We start from the raw sequence: 20,914 nt of genomic DNA, 5'->3' as shown, positions 1-20,914 counted from the left end.
AGCAGTCACCGGCCACATCGACCTGATCAGTGTTTGATTGTTGTGTCTTGTTGCTTTTCTTCTTTTGTCTCTCCTCTATCCACTCACCCCAACCGGTCGAGGCAGAAGGCCGCCCACCAAGAGCCGGGGTCTGTTGGAGGTTTCTTCCGTTAAAGGGAGTTTTTCCTCCCCACTGTCGCCAAGTGCTTGCTCAAGGGGGATTTGTTGGGTTTTCCCTATGTAATAATATTGATAACAGTAAGGTCTAGACCTTACTTTGTAAAGTGTCCTGAGATGACTTTTGTTGTGATTTGGCGCTATACAAATAAAATCTGATTTGATTTTGATTTGATTTATCGAAAAAACTATGAAAAATAAATGTTAATATTTTGAGATCTTTTTATGTAAATCAATCAAATTTAAGTGCAGTTTTTTATGGAAACACTGGATGGTCCTCTGAGCTTTGACTGGTAAATTAAGATTTAGATTTCAACTTCTAATTGAATTTATTGAAACCTGACAGCACAGCACTTGTGGGGAGAACAGTCAGCTCAGTTGTTGCTGTAGGGCCACAGTTGCAGTCCAAACACTTCTGCACTCTTTTCTTGTGTGTGCCTTTCTGTGGCAGGACTGCCCAACAACAGTGCTGCCTGGGTTCCCTGAGAGGAAGCCAATGTTTGTCTGGAATTAATGCAGCCAGAGCAGGAAGTATGTGTGAAGAGGATGCCGATGATGATTGTGGAACTGATTCCTACAAGGCAAGTTTCTGTGATCAGATGCTAAGGCAAGGGGCAAACACAGCTCACTGGATTCACAGTCAAACCTAATGGCAATATAAACTTCAAACTAAGCCTAGTACAGTCTGAATTAGCAATTGACAATTGCATTAGTCACAGTAGAATTGGAAATGGGCGCAGATGGTGGTAGTCTGAGAGTCTGAGGCCAGTAAACTCCCATGTGTTGTGTTTGAGGATCTTTATTCAAGATGCTTCCACTGAGGATTACTACTCTGGTGCCAATACCCCTGTTATTTAATTGCAAAATGATTTAGGCCAACTGAAGGTTTCCCACAGTCCTAAAGCTTTACTTCAAAGCAGACCTGAGCAATTGAAAATATCCGATGTCATTTGTTTGGCCTCTTTAGAATTGTGGGAATACAGACTGATAATTGATGTAGTAAAACAGTAGCAGCGGTAGATGGGAGCTTTTTTTATAGCAGTCAATTAGGCTCATGTCATGGTGACTGTCTGAAAGCCACTCGTTTGTCATCTGACCTGCATGTTGAAGGATACTTATTCACCTTGAGCAGCATGGGCCCATTATTGACTCTTTGCTGCAGTATGGCTGTTAAATATTGGCTTTCAGCACCTTTCTTTGTGGGCCCTGTAGATTTAGTAACAATATGTCACACTACATCACAGCGGCCATCACTTCAGTTTTATGTTTAGCAACACCCCATGCACTAATAGTGGTGATCTTACTGAGAGGCTCTGAGCAAGAGAACAGCTTCCCTAAATAAAAACTTGTGACTATCAAAGTTCAAAAAGCCTAAGAATCTACAGCCATGCTAATGGCTCTGTGAGGCTACTTATACACAGTGATGCTTTGAGATAAACTAAAATGTCAACATGTGAACATTCTCACAGTGATAACGATATCATGCAGATGTTTAGCAAGTCATTTTTGCCAAGTCCCTCATCATAGTTTAGTGTATAAGCATGCTAACATTGGCTAATGAATGTTAAATACACAGTATAGCTTTGAAAGATGCTAAATTGATGAAGAAACAAAATGCTAGTGTTAAATGAAAGTTTTGTTTTTTATTTTCAATTATAGCAGCTGCTCTATAGACATACATGATGCACAGTTTGTGAAGAATGAGTGTGTGACCTGCAGGAGTGCTGCGACTGCTGTTCACTGGGGCTGCAGTTCCGCAGTGAGGGGCATCGCTGCGACGCCCACCAGTACCTGGGCTTTCACTGCAGACACGTCTTTATAGCCTGCTGCAAGGGGGAACAGGAGAGGGCTGGGAATCAGGATGGCTGGTATGCTGTCAGAGAGAGGCCTGCCCTCAACTCCACTATACCACCAACAAAAGGTGCTGTGAAATATGTACACAATCTTGAAATGTGTGTTTCATGCCACAGGAGAGGATGTTATTGGATGGGGGAATGTAATACACATCAGTACACTGCCAGGGAAAAGTACTGATTTAAAACAAAGACAGTCCATTTTCTTTATACTAGCTGTTAAAAGCATTGTGGTCCCTGAAAAATGATGTACCTCAGAGCCTCTTTCAGAACAAAGTATAAAAGCCCAGATCACCTCTCCACTGTAATTCTAAGAAATCTAATGCCTGCCTGGCATTGCATTACCTTCTGTTTCAGTCAACCACTTGATGTTAGAAGCTCTCTTGTACTACTTTGGTCTGGCTGCTATGAGGTGGAGAACTGGGATCATTTTAGATCTAATTTTCCCCAGTTTTGTAGAGTAATCAGTATCATGTATCCATGGGCAATCAGAGTCCTTGCATTTTTCCTACTGTCATGGTTACTTAGTTGATTTTTATTTTCACATTGTGCCCCATCCTATCCCACATTGGATTAAACACTACTGTATATGAACCATCAGAAATACAGCAAGACATATGTTGGTAACACAAATACAAAGGAAAAGCAAAGGCATCAACCATTACATTGTTTTTGTTGTAACTTGTACTGATGCATTGTGTTGTTTTGATGTCCTGTTGTTTTGCATGTGTGTTTTATATGAGCCGATCAAGGGAAAGGCATTGCAAACTTTTTAGGACATGAAAAAAATTCTACCTTATCATTGTGACCATTATGTCTTCTTAATCATTATATATTAAAGGTGTTTTTCTTTTGGGAAATAAAACTATTTATAGATTTAATGCAGTTGTTCATATTCACTCTCTCTCCACGTGCTGCAGTATCTGACAGCCCGTATCCTAAAGAAGCCTTCTCCATTGGTGAGGAGCGGGAGAACACAGTGGAGGGTCCTGTAGAGGTGGAAGACATGGACGAGTGCCTGATATATGAGGGCAAACTCTGCCACCACAGATGTGTCAACACGCCAGGATCTTTCCGGTGTGAGTGCTTCCCTGGATACGTGCTACAAGAGGACGCCTTCACTTGTGCACAAGGTAAAAGTGTCGACCACCGATCTTATCTGGTCGCAGTGTCAGGAGACACAGTATTTCCAGATATGTCGGTATACAGGAAAATGACTCTGAGCCATTTGCTCTTTGAAATATAATTTACAATCTAAATTCCTGTCATTTGTTGCAATTTGTCTATACATTGACAGTGTATTTATTATTTTCCTGGTCTCTGAGATCCTTCCTGTCTGCAAGCCCTGATACTGCCTAATAATGGTTATTCTAATCACACACTAACATCCCTTTCCTGGACTGATGGCAGTGCTCATGTAATCACATCTCTGCTGTTGTCAAAAAGCCTTTCAGCTAAAGAAAAAAACATTTTCATTTTTGTTTGAAGTTCATTCTTTGCATAGAGTAGAAACTGAAGGTGGGCTGTATGACTTTTATGCAGTGTACCAGACTTTAATCAACAGTGGTTTTCACCAGACAAGCCTGTCTCAACAAGGTACTGATGCCAGAACTCTCAGCAAATTACAGCCATGAGAAGAGGCTCACTAGTAAAAATCAAATGTTTCTCTGCAGGCAGTGTTTTTTCCTGTCTCACCTGCGCTGCTATCACAACTTTATTCTGCATCTATGAACCTTATATTGTTGGTTGAATACAGACGAATTGCACAAAGTTTGTCTCTAAGACCACAGTAGATAGAAAAGCAGGGTTATTGATTGCACTGTAATTCATCACTCCTGAGATTCTTCATGTTTCTGTAGAGACGTCGGATGAGGACAACAGACTGAGGGAGGATGACGGAGCAGTGGTGGAGCCCACCTCATCCCTTCTGCCTCCCTCCCACCCCCCTATCCCGCTCAATCCCTGTGAAGGTTAGTAACTCAGAGCTTAATGAGGGGAGAAACAGCTACACTGCCTGACAGCTCACGATAAGCACTTTAATCCATCCTTACATCTTAATCAAACTGGAGTGTGAATGTTGATGTAGTTGAATATGTTTAGAAGAGAAGCCAGCACAGGCTTGTATAGATGGACATGCTTTGATTTCAAACTCACCATTTCCATGAAATGTTATTGTGCTGCAAATGTCAAACACAAGCGGTGAGATGGTATCAAAGGTTAGTTTATTTTCAGCATCAGTCCCTCACTCTCACGAGCTCTCCATATCAAAATCTGTGCACAGGCACATTTTGTTTCCCTTTGGTTTGGTTTCCATGACACAAGGGTGGAGGTCCACCACACACAATATGACCAGGTCAGGCACCAACCTGTAAAAAAGGAAATGAGCAAATGACAGTAAATAGTGTTCTGTATGCCACACAGAGCCACAAATCTCTCCTCGGTTTTCTAAACACTATTGTGTGGATTAGTAGAGCAGTATATTTCATTTGACTTCGCAACATTATTTTTAGGAAATAGCCCCTGTGAGCAGCAGTGCACCCCAGTGGGCAGTAGGCCACAGTGCTCCTGTTTCCCAGGATTCTTCCTTAGGGCTGATGGACGTTCCTGTGAAGGTAAGGAAATAAAACCAAGTTATAAAACATTTTCTTACATCACACCATGGTAGCATGTGGAAATTCTGTGCAATCACTGAAGTGAAAAATGGATCACAATTTCCGCCCTCATTTCAGTCTTCTCCTGCAGCCAGAGGACTTTGGTTCCAGTTGAGACTTTCTTGGCAAGACTGTCTGCCACTGATTTGTCTCTTTCTCTCATCAGTGCCTCTAGATTTGCTGAGGAGATATAGCCCCTAATCCCTTTTACTCTCAGCAACACACTGTGGTGTGGACAAAAACAAAAAACATAAATGGGAGGCTTTCCTTTCATCTTGTTCCTGAACTGACTCTCTACCAGAGGGATTATCCCAGCTATCCATGGTTTATCACATTAAATCTCACTGAGTGCATACCATATACTGTACAGTATACCTTTTGTTTCTGTGCCACTCTGAATGATGGTGAAGTGTGTTTCATCACGTCTCTACGTCTAACCTGTCTGCCTAAGGTTATATCTTTAAGTTAAGACATAACCACTGGTCTGTCTCCTGCTTGACAGTAGCAAACTATGGTAACAACACGGAGGGTGGCTCAGTATGGTGAAAAAAATTCTCATTGTGTGGATGTTATATCAGTGGCCCTGACACTAATTTCTCTCCTAGAAGAGGGACTGACCTGTCTGTTAAGTCTGCTTTTGTCTACTGATCGTTACACACTGACCACAGCTGTATTTTTGTTCATCTCCTTGTCTGCTTTATTTAAGTCATTTTCTACTCTGCACTTTTTGTTATTTATTCTCTCTCTTTTGTCTTTTATTCTTTTTTAAACATCCAGATGTAAATGAGTGTTTGTCTGCACATGTCTGCCAGTTCAGTGAGCGCTGTTTGAATACTGCAGGGAGTTACAGTTGTCAGAGAATGATCACCTGTCCTCCTGGATACCAGAACAACAACAACATTTGTGAAGGTACACCACACCTTATCTTTATTAAGCAGCATCTAAATATTCACTTCCACCCACAGTGAGTATGTTAGAAATACCAGCAAGAAAACCGTTGTAGTACCGCCTGTGCACAGTGTCAGGAAGGTACATTGTGCAGGCAAACAATCACTTTCACCACCCTTGAGAGTAAGTATTGAAAATGAGACTTTTTTTTATTCTTCACATCCAGTGATTATGTAATTTCACATGTGAGCACAAAAACAAGAGGGAATTATAGCAATTTTGACTCCAGAGATGAATTTGCACAGCATTTGCTGGCTTTTAACTGAATGAAGGCCTGCGTGGCCTGGTGCCCAACTTTGAGATGCAATACGTCTCATTATTTCCATGCACCATAAATTGGGCCACTGGAGAGGTCTCATTCATAAAGTAGCAGTGGTGTTCAGGAAGAAGAACCCCTAGGATGAGGTTTAGATGTGCTGGAAGTGCTGTTTGCCACTGCAGATGGGTTTCTGAGGGCTCAGCCAAGGAGACATGCTAATCTCTAGCTTCTTGTGAACAATGTTCAATCAGGCAAAATGTGCATTTATAAAGAAAGTGTGTTTAATGGTGAGCCTCCAAGCAGCTGCCGCTTCAAGATGTCATCATAACAGTGCCAGTACATACTGGTTAGTATATCAAAATTAATCCAAGTTTTGAGTTCTTTGAATTTTTTGGTATTCTCCCCCGAATAAGTGGGGGACTATTAGGCCACTAAGGGTCAGGAAAGCTGTGGTGCTGACTGATGGGTGTCAAATGAAAGTCACACATTTCTTTTATCTTCCCATTGGTATGAGCTTTATTTAGCTGATCACTTTCAGCATCATAGAATGGTATATTGTCTGATAATGGGGATTTTATTTGTGTATTATTTTTGAAAAATAAGCAGCAGCCCTCCAACACGTTTACTGTACATGTACCATGACAGTAGCACAAATAAGATATTACTGGAAACGAAGTAGGCTACTTCAGTCACTGTTTAAAACAGGCATCTATTTCCAAATCAATCTACAAACGTCTGCTACTCGAATCATTTAGGTTTAGCATCTGCACATATAGTACTGAATGCTAGCATCTGAACTTATCCTGATTCCTGACTCTCCACAGCAATGCTCACTGAGTTGAGATGTAGTCTGGTCATATTTTATTTATTAATATAGCTAGTAGATCATACTGCAGGCACATATGGTACAACTACAGTAATCCCCGAGGGGAAAATCACATCCACAGGCCAGTATGCTAGCAAACACTGGTTCTACTCTGCTGTGACTGTGGTACATGAATGAAGCAGGTGAGTTTGGCATCCTTTGCCACGTGCGGTGGATTCTGTGCCAGAGCTGGTACCACCATCAGCACAGCGAGTTTGTACAAGTTGTAGCCTACGAGTTGCACTGGTACTGATGAACTGTGCGGTGTCAGCAGCACCACATACAGCTACTGTACCGTAAACCCTGAGGGGAGTGTGTCAGTCTTTGTCAAACAGTAGGCTACTCAAGTGAGCTTTTAGCACAATTTAAGGTCAGAATGCTTTAATTTATAAGGCTGGTAGTAAGTTTGGTAACACGCAAAAAACACCGTTGTGCTGTGCTACATACTCCCTATTCATGACTTATTAAAACATTGTAATGAAAGCCTCCCTTGCAAAGTCATCACACAAGGAAAATCTGAAATGCATTCCCCTCCTTTCTCTAATCTCAATGACTCACTTGAGACCCTTAATTATTTGTGCAGTTTTACATCAGTAACCACCGTCTTCCAAGCTGAGTGCGGTCAAGCACCTTGGACCATTTCTTCTGTCATAATTCAGTCAAACCAGAATGTAAAAATGAGACACAAATATGTGATACAACTAAAATCATGGCAGCTTATTACTTACTTTGAACACAGTCCAGTTGATTGTTTCTACCTTAAAAGTTACAATACAAATAAGATTGGTTAGTATTAAACACAGTGTGATTTTTTTTTATAGTGCAGGTTTGCCAAAAGGTAAATATAATAAAGAGAAAAATGGGCTCACCCTACAACTGAATTAACTCATGGCAGCACATAAAAAAGCAATAAAACAATCAAGTGTCAAAGTCAATATAATTTGGCTTTTTATGTTCTATCCAATTACACTTCCATTTACATTGTAATGTATTCATTTATGCTGCCATTAACATTCAGCAAAAAGGAAAAAAGAGCAATTTCACATTTCATAAAGCCGTTCTATTAATAAAATGTGTCCTAGAATATGCACAGCACTGTGTTGGAGGTTTTTACCACACTTATTGTGACAATAGCAATATGTAGCATGCCTATCTAGCAAATAAAGGGAGTGAAACAAGAAACAAAAAAATAGCCAAGGGATCAAGGTGATAAATGCTCACACTGCAGTAAGTGAACCCTATGACGTTTCTAGGTTCTCTGAGCTTGTTGCCTTCACTGAGTGGGAGGTCACTGCCAATCTCTCATACATTTATCGGCGCTTCCTGGCTTTTCTCTCTGTCAGTATCAGGCTCACTCAACTCTCAGGAGCAAGATGTTCAATCACTGTCTGCTGTTTAGAGACCTACCCTAGGTCGACAGGGCTGATGGAGCTTGTTTAGGCTTCTGGTGTGAAATCCCACAAGCCTGCTTGAAAACATGATGAATTTATGTATTACACAAACACATGCACCATGATTTTCCTTCAGCTTTGGTTTATATGGAAACAGACATGGAAGGCTGGTTGATGGGATATTATATTATATATATATGACTCTGGGGTTTTATCTGAATGGTTAAGGTTGTCAGCTGGACTTGCTTGAGGTTCCTGCAGGTGTTTCATCTGTCATCTGAGAAACTTCTTCAGCTCTGACTGAATGAATGGTGGGGAGTGTGTCTGTGGAGTTGTCAATGCCTTGAAGGCCAGTGACGTTACATGTGGGTCATTAGAGTCACATGGGTCAAGGTGTGAATGTGTGTTAAACCGCCTTGGGTGGAATGTCATTGTAAGTGACTGATAAGTGGTGTCACAGACAACCTTTCCTCTGACATCCTCTGGTGTGAACATGAGTCTGGTAAAAGTTCACTCACAGGAACACTACTGCATGTGACTTCTGCTTGTGTGAGTCATTAGAGGATGTTTCTTTAGTAACTGCCATTCAGACAAGTCAGTTGTAACAAGAGCAACTATTTTAGATTCCTAAGTTCCAGTACAATTCTTTTATTTTTCACTGACATCTAGAGTATTGACAGATACTGATATTATGATAGATGAACAATAGTAAAAACAAGCAACTGTACAATCTGGCATTTAACCACAGTGCCATCTAGTGCTGTTATATGGCATTACATGCATGCATCTTTCAGCATGCACTATAGTTAGTATATGTAGTGCATTAATCGATTTGACACTAATAATGACTGGTTTGTGCTTTATTTGCAGTTAATTACTTCTCCAGTCCTCCTTTGCTCTTACATTTGCTTTCTTCCTCAGATATCAACGAATGTGCACAGAGGAGCCATAACTGTGGGCTTGGCTTTGAGTGTGTGAATACTGAGGGTTCCTTTAGGTGCAATCCCAGACCTCGCTGCTCTGTGGGCTTTAACCAGGATGCACAAGGCAACTGTATTGGTAAGCCAAATCACTTTCTTACATAATTATCAATCAATTACTGCACCGTTTGCAGTGATTCACAGTCTTGGGCTGATGGCCAAATGTATTGTGTCCTCTCCATGATTAATATGTGTGTAAGGGTTAAATCTTATATATAGTAACAAGCAAACAAGGCTCTTTAATTTAATTACACTCAATTAATTAAAGCTTTATTTATCCCTGGTAATTATATGCAGAAGGTTTGCACCTAGATCAACAGGATCACACACAGAGGATAAGAAAGAAAGAAGCATACTCTTAATTACAAACTATGAACTAAAAAACAAACAAAAGAAGAAGACTGCTGTGTTGTGCATAGTCACTTTTGTTTTTAGAGATTCCTATTCCCAAATACAGATAATGGACCACAGCGGGTATGTAAAGAAATGTTTCCCCACAGGCGAATCGTAGTTTTGCATAGACACATGGTCATACACTGTGCAGGTGAATCAGCAGTGACAAAGGGGTTAAGTGCCACACAGAAGATCAGAAAGGTTGCTGTTAGGGGCTGCAGAGGGGGTGGATAAAAGCCAAACCTCTGTCCTCCAGTACAAACTGATGAAACTGTGGAATTAGCCCCCAGGGGCAGGAACTGGGGCATGTCTAGGCAAATGATGCTACTGTAAAAGAAACGCTCTGATAAATGAGAAAATGGAGAAAACACCACACACAGCAAAGTTATTCAGGGGAATGCGACTGTGTGATGTGTATTTGCTGTGTGATATCACAGTCTGGCTAAAGAACTGCGCTCTGTTCTCTCTTGGCCTGCTTTTGTGCCTTTGGGTCTTTCGTCTTCTTCGGTCTTTCTTCACCTTTAGCTCACTCTCTTTCTTTCTCTCTGTACCAGACATTGATGAGTGCAGTGCTTTGACCCAGGCATGTGGCCCGGGATTTAACTGCATCAACACAGCAGGATCATACATGTGCCAGAGGAAGATAATATGTAGCCGCGGCTATCATGCTAGTCCTGATGGCTCCAGATGTATTGGTAAGATTTGTAGTTAATGAACCGTCTATAATCACATTTGATTTTCAGACTTGAAGTCATTGTCAACAGATGATATGAGAGAGGCTTGACTTTATTTTGCTCATGCACATCTATAAAACCAAAAAATAGGTGTTTGTTTAAATATAATTATGTGAATACCTGTTTTGTTGTTTCTTGACAAAAGAATGAATAATATTACTTTGCACACTGTATAGGATATTAAAAAGTGAAGAACTAAAGACTATTTGAGTTTGCAAACACCCAAAAGTGGAATCAGCAGAATGTTATCATTGTGATTTCTTTTTATTTTCCCATCTTTCCATTAATCGTTACCATTCTTGTGTGTCTTGTAGATGTGGATGAGTGTCACAGCAGTCTGCACCAGTGTGGAGAGGGCCAGCTGTGCCACAATCTGCCCGGTTCCTATCGATGTGAATGCCGGACTGGATATCAGTACGACCCGCTCAGGAGGTCGTGCGTAGGTATGTTGGACATCACACACATCACCAGAAGAAGTGCGCAAGAGCTTTTATGTTTTGACCTTGCTGTACTGTGTCTCCTTCTTTTCCCGTCCTTTTGCCATTCATCACTTTTTCACTTTCACTGTGCAGTACACACACCCCTCTCCTTTGTCTGCCCACTCGGCTGCTCCTCTTTATTATTCTGTGGTGAGAGAGCTGCTGCTGACGCCTGCATTAGCCACTGGGCAACAGGTCACGCCTCCTGCTGCAGATGACTGTTTTGCCTCTGCCGCCGCCGCTGCTTCCTCAGTTTGTGATTCACTGTGTTGTGACTCTCATAATAATGGACTCTGCTCAAGTGTTTAGACTATTGGCAGGCAGCTGGTCCCTTCACGTCACACTCTCATCGACAGGCACAGGAGTGCACACGTACAGTACAACACTGAGTAGGGCAGCAGATCTGTACATGCTTGGCTGCACATGTGCACTTGCACACATGGATGAAAGCTCACAATGCTACAGACATTTACAGTGGTCTGATGACGCTGGCTCTTCCTCTCAGATGTAAACGAGTGCTGGCGCTACCGAGGCCGTCTGTGTGCCCAGACCTGTGAGAACACCCCAGGCTCCTATGAATGCTCATGTACTTCTGGCTTCCGCTTATCCAGCGATGGCAAGAGCTGTGAAGGTGTGTGTGTTAATGTATGTGTATACATATGAACATGTCAGTGCAGGTCATTATACTTTTTTTGTGAATTTGCACATGAAAATATGCCTGTGTGTTTCTTGGTGTACCAGACTTGCAGATTTTTACATTGAGCTGATTAAAGCTGGCCACTGTACAGCATATTGCTGTATTACACCGTTCTGTATATCATGCCATGCCTGCAAGCACCAACCAGTAAAAACATAATTGGCTTAATAACAACATCTTGTTTATATGTGAGGATTAAAAACACTGAAAATCCCTTAATTGAGTGAATTGCAACAGTAATGAGCCATAACTTCTAATCTCTAGATGTGAATGAATGTTTGGCCAGCCCATGTAGTCAGGAGTGTGCCAACATCTACGGTTCCTACCAGTGCTACTGTAGAAAGGGCTACTACCTCAGGGAAGACAGTCAGACTTGTGAAGGTGCAGCACACTCCGCCACACATCACAGACACCATAATTATGCCGTACTTGTGTTTTGAGAGGTTTTAGAGTCTGTTTCACATGAATGACTTCCTTGTGCATGTCCTCCTTGTGTCACCCAGACATTGATGAGTGTTCCCGAGGCATCGGCCACCTCTGCACCTACAGGTGTGTAAATGTCCCTGGCAGTTACCACTGTGCTTGTCCTGAATATGGCTACACCATGTCTCCAAATGGACGTTCTTGCAGAGGTGAATATCCCACACACATGCACACATTTGCAAGTGTGCCTCATTCAGTTCTCATTTGAACAGTCAAATGAGTGGTTGTGCTCAGATAAATATAAATGGTACTTTTACAGTGACTCTGTAATTACACAGTCAATTAAAGTTTATTGGCCTAAATTTCTTGTCTTGCTAATTTTATTTATTTTAGCTCCTTTACTACTTACTTACAGTTTCCTCACAAGAATTTATTTTTGTCTTACATGTTTTAGCAGTAACACTTTCGCTCCAAATTCAGTTGTCTTGTGATTAATAGTCACTTCCTCCTCCCCAGGCAGTTACCCAGCCTGTGTGCATTAACTGTTTTTGTAGATATTGATGAGTGTGCCACAGGGGCCCATAACTGCTCTGTAGCTGAGACCTGCTATAACATCCAGGGTGGGTACCGCTGCCTTTCCCTCAGCTGTCCACCAAACTACCGCAAAGCGTCCGACACGTAAGTTGTGACAGCAGTTTATAACCCATCCCCCATGTTCAGTACGATTTTTCATTGATATTTTAATAGGTTAAATCTTTTCTTATGTTTTTACGACTGATATGAGGTGGGACAGTTTATGAAGGATCAACTGCTTTGATTTAAAAACAAAGTCAATTTAAACTAGGTCGGGGTAGCTTGTAAATTAGCATTCAATGGCAATTATCAGTTTAAGTGTTGGGGAATCTATTTAATATAGCTGTTGTTTGCTTTATCACTGTTTTGTATAACATGCATAACCTCCCTGACCTTTCTCATGTCCCTTGTAGGCACTGTGAGCGAATCAGTTGTCCCAGCTATCTGGAGTGTCAAAACACTCCCCTAAGAATAACCTACTACTACCTCAGCTTCCAGTCCAACATCGTCATCCCTGCCCAGATCTTTCGTATCGGACCTTCCCCTGCCTTCACCGGAGACAATGTTATCGTTAGCATCACGCAGGGAAATGAGGAAAACTACTTCAGCACCAGGAAGCTGAATGCCTACACAGGTGCTGTGTACTTGCACCGACAGGTTGAAGGTACAAAAGATTTCCTAATTAATGTAGAGATGAAGCTTTGGAGACAGGGGAGGTTTACCACTTTCCAGGCCAGGCTCTACGTCTTCATCACAGCCAGCCCGCTCTAACAGTTGCTCTTTAGCCACTTTGGACCTTAATACAGCTCAAGGGGACGTTTCATACCAGTGTCTTCAGATATACCACTGTCTGTCATGATTGGTTTGAGGAGCTGCTTGCGTCCAGTGGAAATGAATATTAAAACACTCCTCTAATAGTGGAAGGAATCTGTCTGTTTTGTGTCAGTTAGTGTTTTCACCATGATTGTGTAACTTCAATTAATTTTTCATTTCACGTTTGAATGGCAAATAAACCTCATTACTATGCAAGGCTGAGAAAACATTCGCTCCAAATATTCAAGGGGGAATCCATTAAATTTTGAATCTGAGATGATACATTTGGAGATAATTATGAAACCACAATGAAACTATTGATTAGTTGTAGTGTGTAAAACATAAAACTCTAATGTCTGGCATCTTACAGTGTATGCATATATATTCTGGTCGTATCATCTCATTATTAGATGGTGTATTGTTGATAACACTTTGATCAAAGCAAAAGAAATTGTTCTGAGTTTCCATTCCAGTATCTAAACATCTGTCACTTTTTCAAACCCTGAGCTGCTGTTTCTGTTTAGTCTTTGAAATATTTGAAAAACTAATTTAATATTACTCTATACTGTGTATTTTTGTATCCTTGTAATAAGACACATTGTGGATGGCTGTATCATATTTTTATGCTATATTTGTAAGCTGCAAAGCATTTTACAAAAATATATATTAAAAAAAGACATATGTGCTTTGGTGAGTATTGGCTTATTGTATTTATTTGTTGAGAAGTATTTTGTAGTTTGTGCTTTTGTGTTTGTTATACTCACTGCTCAGTTATTTTCACTTCAAAAACATGTTGTGTTATGCACTAGTTCTGGTTAATACTGTATATAGTGATGGCTATTCCTCAGTAAAGTTGTTAAAGTATATAATCCAATCTTGTCAGGGCATGCCACACACTAAATATCTGTGCCTATTTACATACCTGTTTGCACCTACATAATCGATATTCATCAACATATGCCAGTTTGATACATGTGGATTTTATGAAGGCTAATAAAAGAAATTAATGTGTAATGTTTGATGACTGAAATAAAATTGTTATGAGTCATGTCTTGCAGACTGCACAGCTCAACTTCATTTCCTGCAGTTTGCAACAGAGCTACACTGCCACCTAGAGGATGAATGCAGCCCTACATACTAAAATGCTGGGAACAGTCGTTGTTTAGACCAAAAAACATAGGAAAAGATGCACTGAATCCTCATTCATTGTGAAGAATTCTGAAATATTTAAAATGTAAAAATGCTTATAAACTAAAAAATGAAGATATTTTTCTTTTTAATCAATTTAATCAACTCTGAATATTAACATATTCTGCTCAGAGGTCAGTGAAATTCCTCAACCTGCAGTGTATGTGTGTGTGTGTGTGTGTGTGTGCGTGTGTGTAATGTATGTTACACATCCAAGCAGAACTGCTCGCCATTTTTTTGTTATCTCAGATAAAATGTACTGCTGAAGGTCAGGTCAACAAAAGATTTCTGCACTAATTTAGTTCCTTTGCTTGGTGAGATGCTAACAGATGGCTAGTCCCAAACGCATCAAGGAAGCAATCAATACAGCTGTTGTCTGAGACCTTCCTCTTGACACAAATCATAGTAATAGCTATGTGTGTAAAGCTGTGATTGATATCTTTTTCTCCTAATTAGCTTTATCTGCTCTTCAGGATTAGGTGGTGCTGTGTTTCAGAGACAGTGAATCACACATTGCAGACAGGGGAAGATACACACATCTATTATGGGTTTAGGGATGGTGACAGGAAGTTTTAAAATGTCCCGGTCAAAGGGAGAGGAACTTTGGAAGAGTTATAAGACTGGACAGAAATCCCACAGGGCGACAGTCCTGCAGTGGCTATGGACTGTTGATTAATCAGTCTGTACTGGGTGAGATTTCATAAAAAATGATGAGGATGATGATGATATACAAAATCTAATTATTTGGAAAATGCCACTTCTGGTGAGGTTAAAAAAACAACTGCAATATGTGACTGTAGAGCATGTGTGAGAGGTGGTGAGGGCGGGGGAGTTACAGACACAGTTGTCTTTGATAGCTCAGGTGGTCATCACCTGAGGGGGAAAAGAGCATTAATGGGCATTCTCAGCAACAGACAAGCACAGGCTAGCGCTCCCTCTCTCTTGGCTGCCATAAACAGGAGGAAGTATGCATCATTAGATTAGGCTGAGACTAACTACCTGCAGTCACGCCCACTTCATACAGTAGCTAGCATTGTGCAGAGTGCACAGACTCACCTTCAGGCCTCGCTCTCCTCGGCGTGATTGGCTGGGTCACTTGTGGGTCTCAAAGCACTGCCGTGCAATTGGTCAGTTTGTGGAGCTATTACCTGCACCACAGAACGAGTAATCATTGTAGATAATGTTGTGTCAACATTTCTATGAGAAGCAATTATATGGGGTACAATAACGGATCACTTACAGAACACCTTAACAGAAATTCCTCTGAGAGCTTAGTTTGTGAATATTCTGCTTCCCAAACTTAAGACAGGGTGAGCACAGGATAAATACCTGTAAGGTTAAACCTCAAGAGGTTCAAAAATCTTTGCCTACAATAGTACAAAGCAAAGTAATGTGAAAAGGAGAAAGGAGCAAAAATGAGAAAATAAGAGACGAGAGGAATTTGCCTGAAAGGATAAATAAGGAAAGTATGTAAGGTTGCCTGTAACTGTGAGGCACCTGATATATCAGCCTTGGTGTCATTTTATCATGCTTGAGCAGATATTGCACCACATTCCTATGTTCCACCTCTGAGAATGGATTTGATCATAATGCATGTACAGATAAACCTGACCAGGCCCTAAAAAAGGCATGTTGCCTCTGGTCTGACCTGCAAAAAGGCCCGGAGGAAGAGATCCAGGTATGAGATGTAGTCCTCAGGGTAGATAGAGAGGAAAGTAAGGCTCAGTCTGCAGGAGTGGACTGACCTGAGTGGAAATTCCTCTCCAAGGTTCCCTAGGTGGGAAGATTTACTGGGGTCTTAATCATAGGTCAGCACCTTGGCCACAGCTTTTCTGGCCGATGGGAAAGGCGCCCCGGATGATGTGTTGCCTCGTTAACAGCCATTTTGACAGAATGTAATGCCAGACATCTTTGGCATGTGTGACTTTTGACACCACAAATCATGTTTTCTGCTTTCTGGCTGTACTGTACTGACTCACTCAAAATGACCGTTACATTTCTAAGACTATGAAATATGTAATTAAACATTCAGTTTACGCACCCAGAGAAACTAAGTATAAAAAATATTTTCTTGCTTTATATTTACTGTAAAGATATGTCATTTGTATCAGTGAAAAATGAGTAACAAAGTGTAAATCCCAAAATGTCAAATGATTCCTTTAAGAGAAGTGGAGTTTAAAGCTCCTTAAACTTAAGTTTTTAGCGATACATTCAGAGTTAATACTTCAGTGCAATAGCTAAAAAAAGGTAATAAAAACAACAATCTGCATGGATAAACCTTAATATAGGTAAGTGAGAAATATTTTACATTTGTAATTTGGGAGAACCAATTCTTGTGCACTTGTTAATTTGCAGAAAAGGGAGCAGGCTTAAATTTGTGCAGGCTTGTTGTCTAATACAGTCCAAACTCATAAAAATAGACAAGCATTGTTAAGCTTATACGGTGTTTATACTTTTGTTCAAAAGATATTACTGGTAATATTCAATATAATACATTTTTATCTATACATCAATTAAATCTCTGTCCTCTGAAGATGAGGATGCTACTGATAATGAGGGTGATGATGGTTTAGTAACAAATGTGCATCAGTAGATCATCTGTAACTGAAATCATTTGTCTTTTTTTAGCTACCACCAATCTATTGAGTTATAATGAAAGAAGGGCCTCTCTAATTTAAGGGATTTCACAATATTCAGCAAATGAATTTGCAAGATGCAACAGGTACTGCACTGCTTTCATGACTGTCTGCATACCACTGTGACCGCACTCTAACTATTACTCTCTTTATCTCTGCTCCCTGCAGCACCGGGGTTAAAAACCCTGTATTCTCTTTACTAAAAAAAAAAAAAAAAAAAGAACGCTTCTTTAAAACGTCTGTGGCATATGTACACTTGTTTGTGTTTACCCCTACAGCAAAATCTTTGTATGACAGCTCTTTCATTTAGGGTATAGAAAGCAAAGCGCATACAGGATTTTGAAAAATGGTGTTGAGACAATCCTGCCTATCCTCAGGTGATTAGATAAGAAACGGTAAAGTAGATCTGCTGTTGCAACAAAGTCCCCGCTCTCACTCAGTGGCCCACCACCTGAGCACTGGCAGTGTTTTCTTAGAAGGATTGATGTCTGTGTCAGTGTGGTGTAAATCCTGTTGTATGTGGCAGTGAGCAGCTGCATTCTGACTGACAGCTGCTCAGCATTCTCATTCATAAACACAAGCAGCAATCAGTATAACTCACGTCATTCACTGTACTTTATACGCTTGAAGAAATATTTTTTTTAACGACAGGTTGATTTGTTGTTATTTCTGTCTGATTGTCTAACTTGTCACCGACGCGCACGCTTATGACTCACAAGCAACACGCCCAGATAATGGTTCTGTTGCAGAAGGAAATGTTCCTACCTCTTCACAGTGACTGGCAGGTAGGGAACTGTATAGATGCCCGTTTGCACTCAGTGCCTTTAAGATGTTTCCAGATCCATTCTGGAAAACAACTCCACCTGACACATTGCCATTTTCCCACTGACAGAAAAACACCACAAAGTATCAGGGGAAAATCTAATCATGTTGACACAGTCTCACTGCAGAGATATGGCAGAAAATGAGCTCGGAGTCCTATTGGAGCGGTTTTCCTCTGTGACGCAGAGGGGACGACATTATGCTGTGTGTGCCACTGAAAATAGGTCATGGCCAATGTTGGCACGTATTTAGAAGTACTTAATGTTTAAAGCACCACAAACAAAATGTCATGAACTTTTATTGTATTGTGGAGGCAGCAGAAATCTAACTGACTGGCCACTAAATTATGTGTTTATGTGGCTCACTTTTACCGACACTTGAGAACATTTACAGAACTTGATGCTTTTGCAGGTCAGAAAACATCTTTAAAGACACATTTCATCCAGGGCACCATCTCTTCACGCAGCCTTCTGGAAGGTGTTACGGGGCTTTAAAAGCTCGCACACACCCAGAGAACTGTCAGAAAGCTAAATAACAAATAACAAGTCCGGACTCTACAAAGCATAATGCTCTTAATATGGTGCTATTCTGAATTTGATGCACTAATGCCAGCTACTATTGTTTATTATCATCTGCTTTATAGTTAATCATTTATTTATATCTAACTCATTTGTCTGTGAAGATTTTACACAAACCACTAGAGGGCAAAATTCATTGTACGTTACACAATGACAATAAAGTGTATTGATTACTGAAGTTGTAGTTAGTGATGGTGGTATTCTTGAATGTATTACACTGCAGTGAATGTGTTTCTAATACTCGCCCCCCCATCATGTGGTGCACTCGACACTACAGCAAACTACAACATCAATAATAAACATAAAGTTAGATGAATACATGTCTGACAGTGAAAGTCACCAGCCTCCACCCTCCTCTGTGTTTAACACCACTGAGTGAGTGTTTCTGCTGTCTCTATTTGCAGCCTTTCTACTCCTTTCCACTCTAAAGTTACAGGTGTGATTTCTCACACGTTTAGCAAATCACCATACACCCGACACGTCTGACCTTGAAGTCACCGATAAATGGCCGATCCAGGGCACAGCTGTGCACAGAAAGACAGCAGAGCACTGATCATTTCTCACAGCTTTCTCATGTCATGAAAATGAAGACTTTCTTGGTATTTTTCCTCATGCTGCTACCATGTTATCTTTGCAGGGCACAAAAACACAGCAGAAATAACGATGCCTTGCTGCAAGCTCCTTATGTTGAGAGTGAGGAGGAGATGGCTGTGACACAGAAGCCCGGGACTGAGACTGAGGGAGGCAAAGAGGAGCTGGAGCTTCACTCAGATATCTGGGCTGAGCTGAGGAATCTGAGAGACATGGTGGTGGAGCAAAAAGTAGAGCTGAGGCACCTGACGACCAGAGTAGCAGCTGCAGAGAGCCAGGTGGAGGCCTTACAGAAGGAGCATATAGGTAGCCTGCAATGAAAGACTCACTTTACAACAAAATAGTTGAACCTTATAAAGCTTACATGAGCACTCCTGTTACAGCCATGGAGGTCAGGATGGTCATTGCTGAGAGACTGGCAAAGGAACTGCAGATGGAGAATGATGGTATACACTGTGTTATCCTTTGACTTTGCACTCAGCTCTAGTTCTGAGGTGTTTTTGTGTTGATTGTTTGACATGTAAAGCTAAACCTTTCCAATATGTATTCCCTTTTCTGCCACATCTTTACGTCACTTTAGTTCAAGCTACAGAACTAGCAGCCACTCAGGAGAAGCTCCTCACTCTGCAGCAAAAACTGACTGTCAGTGAAGGCCGTGTGGAAGAGCTGGAGAAACAGCAGGAAGGTACAGATCACGGGTTTATGATTTGTGTAATAAATTGTGTGCATATGGTTATATGTGTTGTTTTTGACTCCAGGGCAAAAGGCCACAGTGCAGGAGCTTCAAAATGCCCTTCAAGGTAACGAATTGTTGCCTCTCTGTGTTTGTGTTTTGTGCATGTATGAGTAAGTGAAGTTCATAATCAAGTGTGTGATGTTCTTGAACTTTGCCACAGTGAGCAAAGTGGCGTTTTCTGCGTCCCTTCTGGACTCTGGTGAAGGTAACACAAGTGGAAGTTTTGTTCCACTCATCTACAGAAATGTCTTTACCAACATTGGAAACCACTACAACCCAAACACAGGTAACCTGATTAGATTTCTTGTAACTGAGAAACTGGCCCAGTTGTTAATTGGTTGATAATTTCACTTCCATCAGGTGTGACTGTTCTTTTCCATCTGTGTTTTAGGTTACTTCACTGCACCAGTAAGAGGAGCATATTATTTCAGATTTACTGGGCATGTAGCAAACATTGACAGTACAATGTTTTTGAGACTTGTTAAGAATGGACAAAGCATGGTTATCATAGGGGACCGTCCCACCACATCCACAGACGCTGAGGACAATGCATCCAATGGTGTTGTGTTGCAGTTAGAAGTTGCAGATGTTGTTTCAGTAGAACTCAATGGAGATGTCTGGGATGACCACCTATTTCAGATTTACTGGGCATGTAGCAAACATTGACAGTACAATGTTTTTGAGACTTGTTAAGAATGGACAAAGCATGGTTATCATAGGGGACCGTCCCACCACATCCACAGACGCTGAGGACAATGCATCCAATGGTGTTGTGTTGCAGTTAGAAGTTGCAGATGTTGTTTCAGTACAAATCAGTGGAGATGTCTGGGATGACCAGTACCACAGAACAACCTTTACTGGATTTCTGCTCTTTCCTTTGTAAGATGTCACAAATGTTTGCATGAGAGTTGCATGGATTACCCAGTTTAGGTTAGGTTCACCAATGCCTGCAGATGTATTAATGTGTCTTAATAACAACAAAAAGTGCATTTTTGAAAACATTTGTGTACCATAAAATACGGTTTATGGAAACAAAAGCAACAAAATAAAAGTAACTAGGTAATGTCAGAGCATGAAAGCATCAACTGACAAACTGATAGGTTAGACTTAAAACCTTTTTGTGCTGAAAAAAGGCACACCATGATAAA

General features: G+C 40.9%; 2 protein-coding genes across 2 annotated transcripts in view; both read left to right on the top strand.

Annotated features, from left to right (window-relative positions):
- LOC109966087 (fibulin-2-like) overlaps positions 1-14,228 on the top strand; it is a 25,835-nt gene extending 11,607 nt beyond the window's left edge. Inside the window, exons 4-17 of the mRNA XM_020610688.1 lie at positions 608-737; positions 1,876-2,077; positions 2,930-3,142; positions 3,869-3,979; positions 4,520-4,621; positions 5,438-5,569; positions 9,045-9,182; positions 10,051-10,191; positions 10,545-10,673; positions 11,215-11,340; positions 11,671-11,787; positions 11,910-12,038; positions 12,384-12,507; positions 12,816-14,228. Of these exons, the coding sequence (XP_020466344.1) occupies positions 608-737; positions 1,876-2,077; positions 2,930-3,142; positions 3,869-3,979; positions 4,520-4,621; positions 5,438-5,569; positions 9,045-9,182; positions 10,051-10,191; positions 10,545-10,673; positions 11,215-11,340; positions 11,671-11,787; positions 11,910-12,038; positions 12,384-12,507; positions 12,816-13,173 (2,152 nt within the window). The 3' untranslated portion in view covers positions 13,174-14,228. The remainder of the gene's footprint in view (positions 1-607; positions 738-1,875; positions 2,078-2,929; positions 3,143-3,868; positions 3,980-4,519; positions 4,622-5,437; positions 5,570-9,044; positions 9,183-10,050; positions 10,192-10,544; positions 10,674-11,214; positions 11,341-11,670; positions 11,788-11,909; positions 12,039-12,383; positions 12,508-12,815) is intronic.
- Positions 14,229-18,965: 4,737 nt separating this feature from the next.
- On the top strand, positions 18,966-20,432 carry LOC109966056 (uncharacterized). The gene is made up of 6 exons (XM_020610633.1): positions 18,966-19,336; positions 19,414-19,476; positions 19,611-19,715; positions 19,789-19,830; positions 19,927-20,052; positions 20,158-20,432. Exons 1-6 carry the CDS (start codon positions 19,018-19,020, stop codon positions 20,430-20,432), a joined length of 930 nt encoding a protein of 309 aa, XP_020466289.1. The 5' UTR covers positions 18,966-19,017.
- Positions 20,433-20,914: the final 482 nt, after the last annotated feature.

Source organism: Monopterus albus, unplaced genomic scaffold (genome assembly GCF_001952655.1).
Source record: "Monopterus albus unplaced genomic scaffold, M_albus_1.0 scaffold106.1, whole genome shotgun sequence".
Classification (NCBI taxonomy): Eukaryota; Metazoa; Chordata; class Actinopteri; order Synbranchiformes; family Synbranchidae; genus Monopterus; species Monopterus albus.
This window is presented reverse-complemented; position numbering and strand designations above follow the sequence as displayed.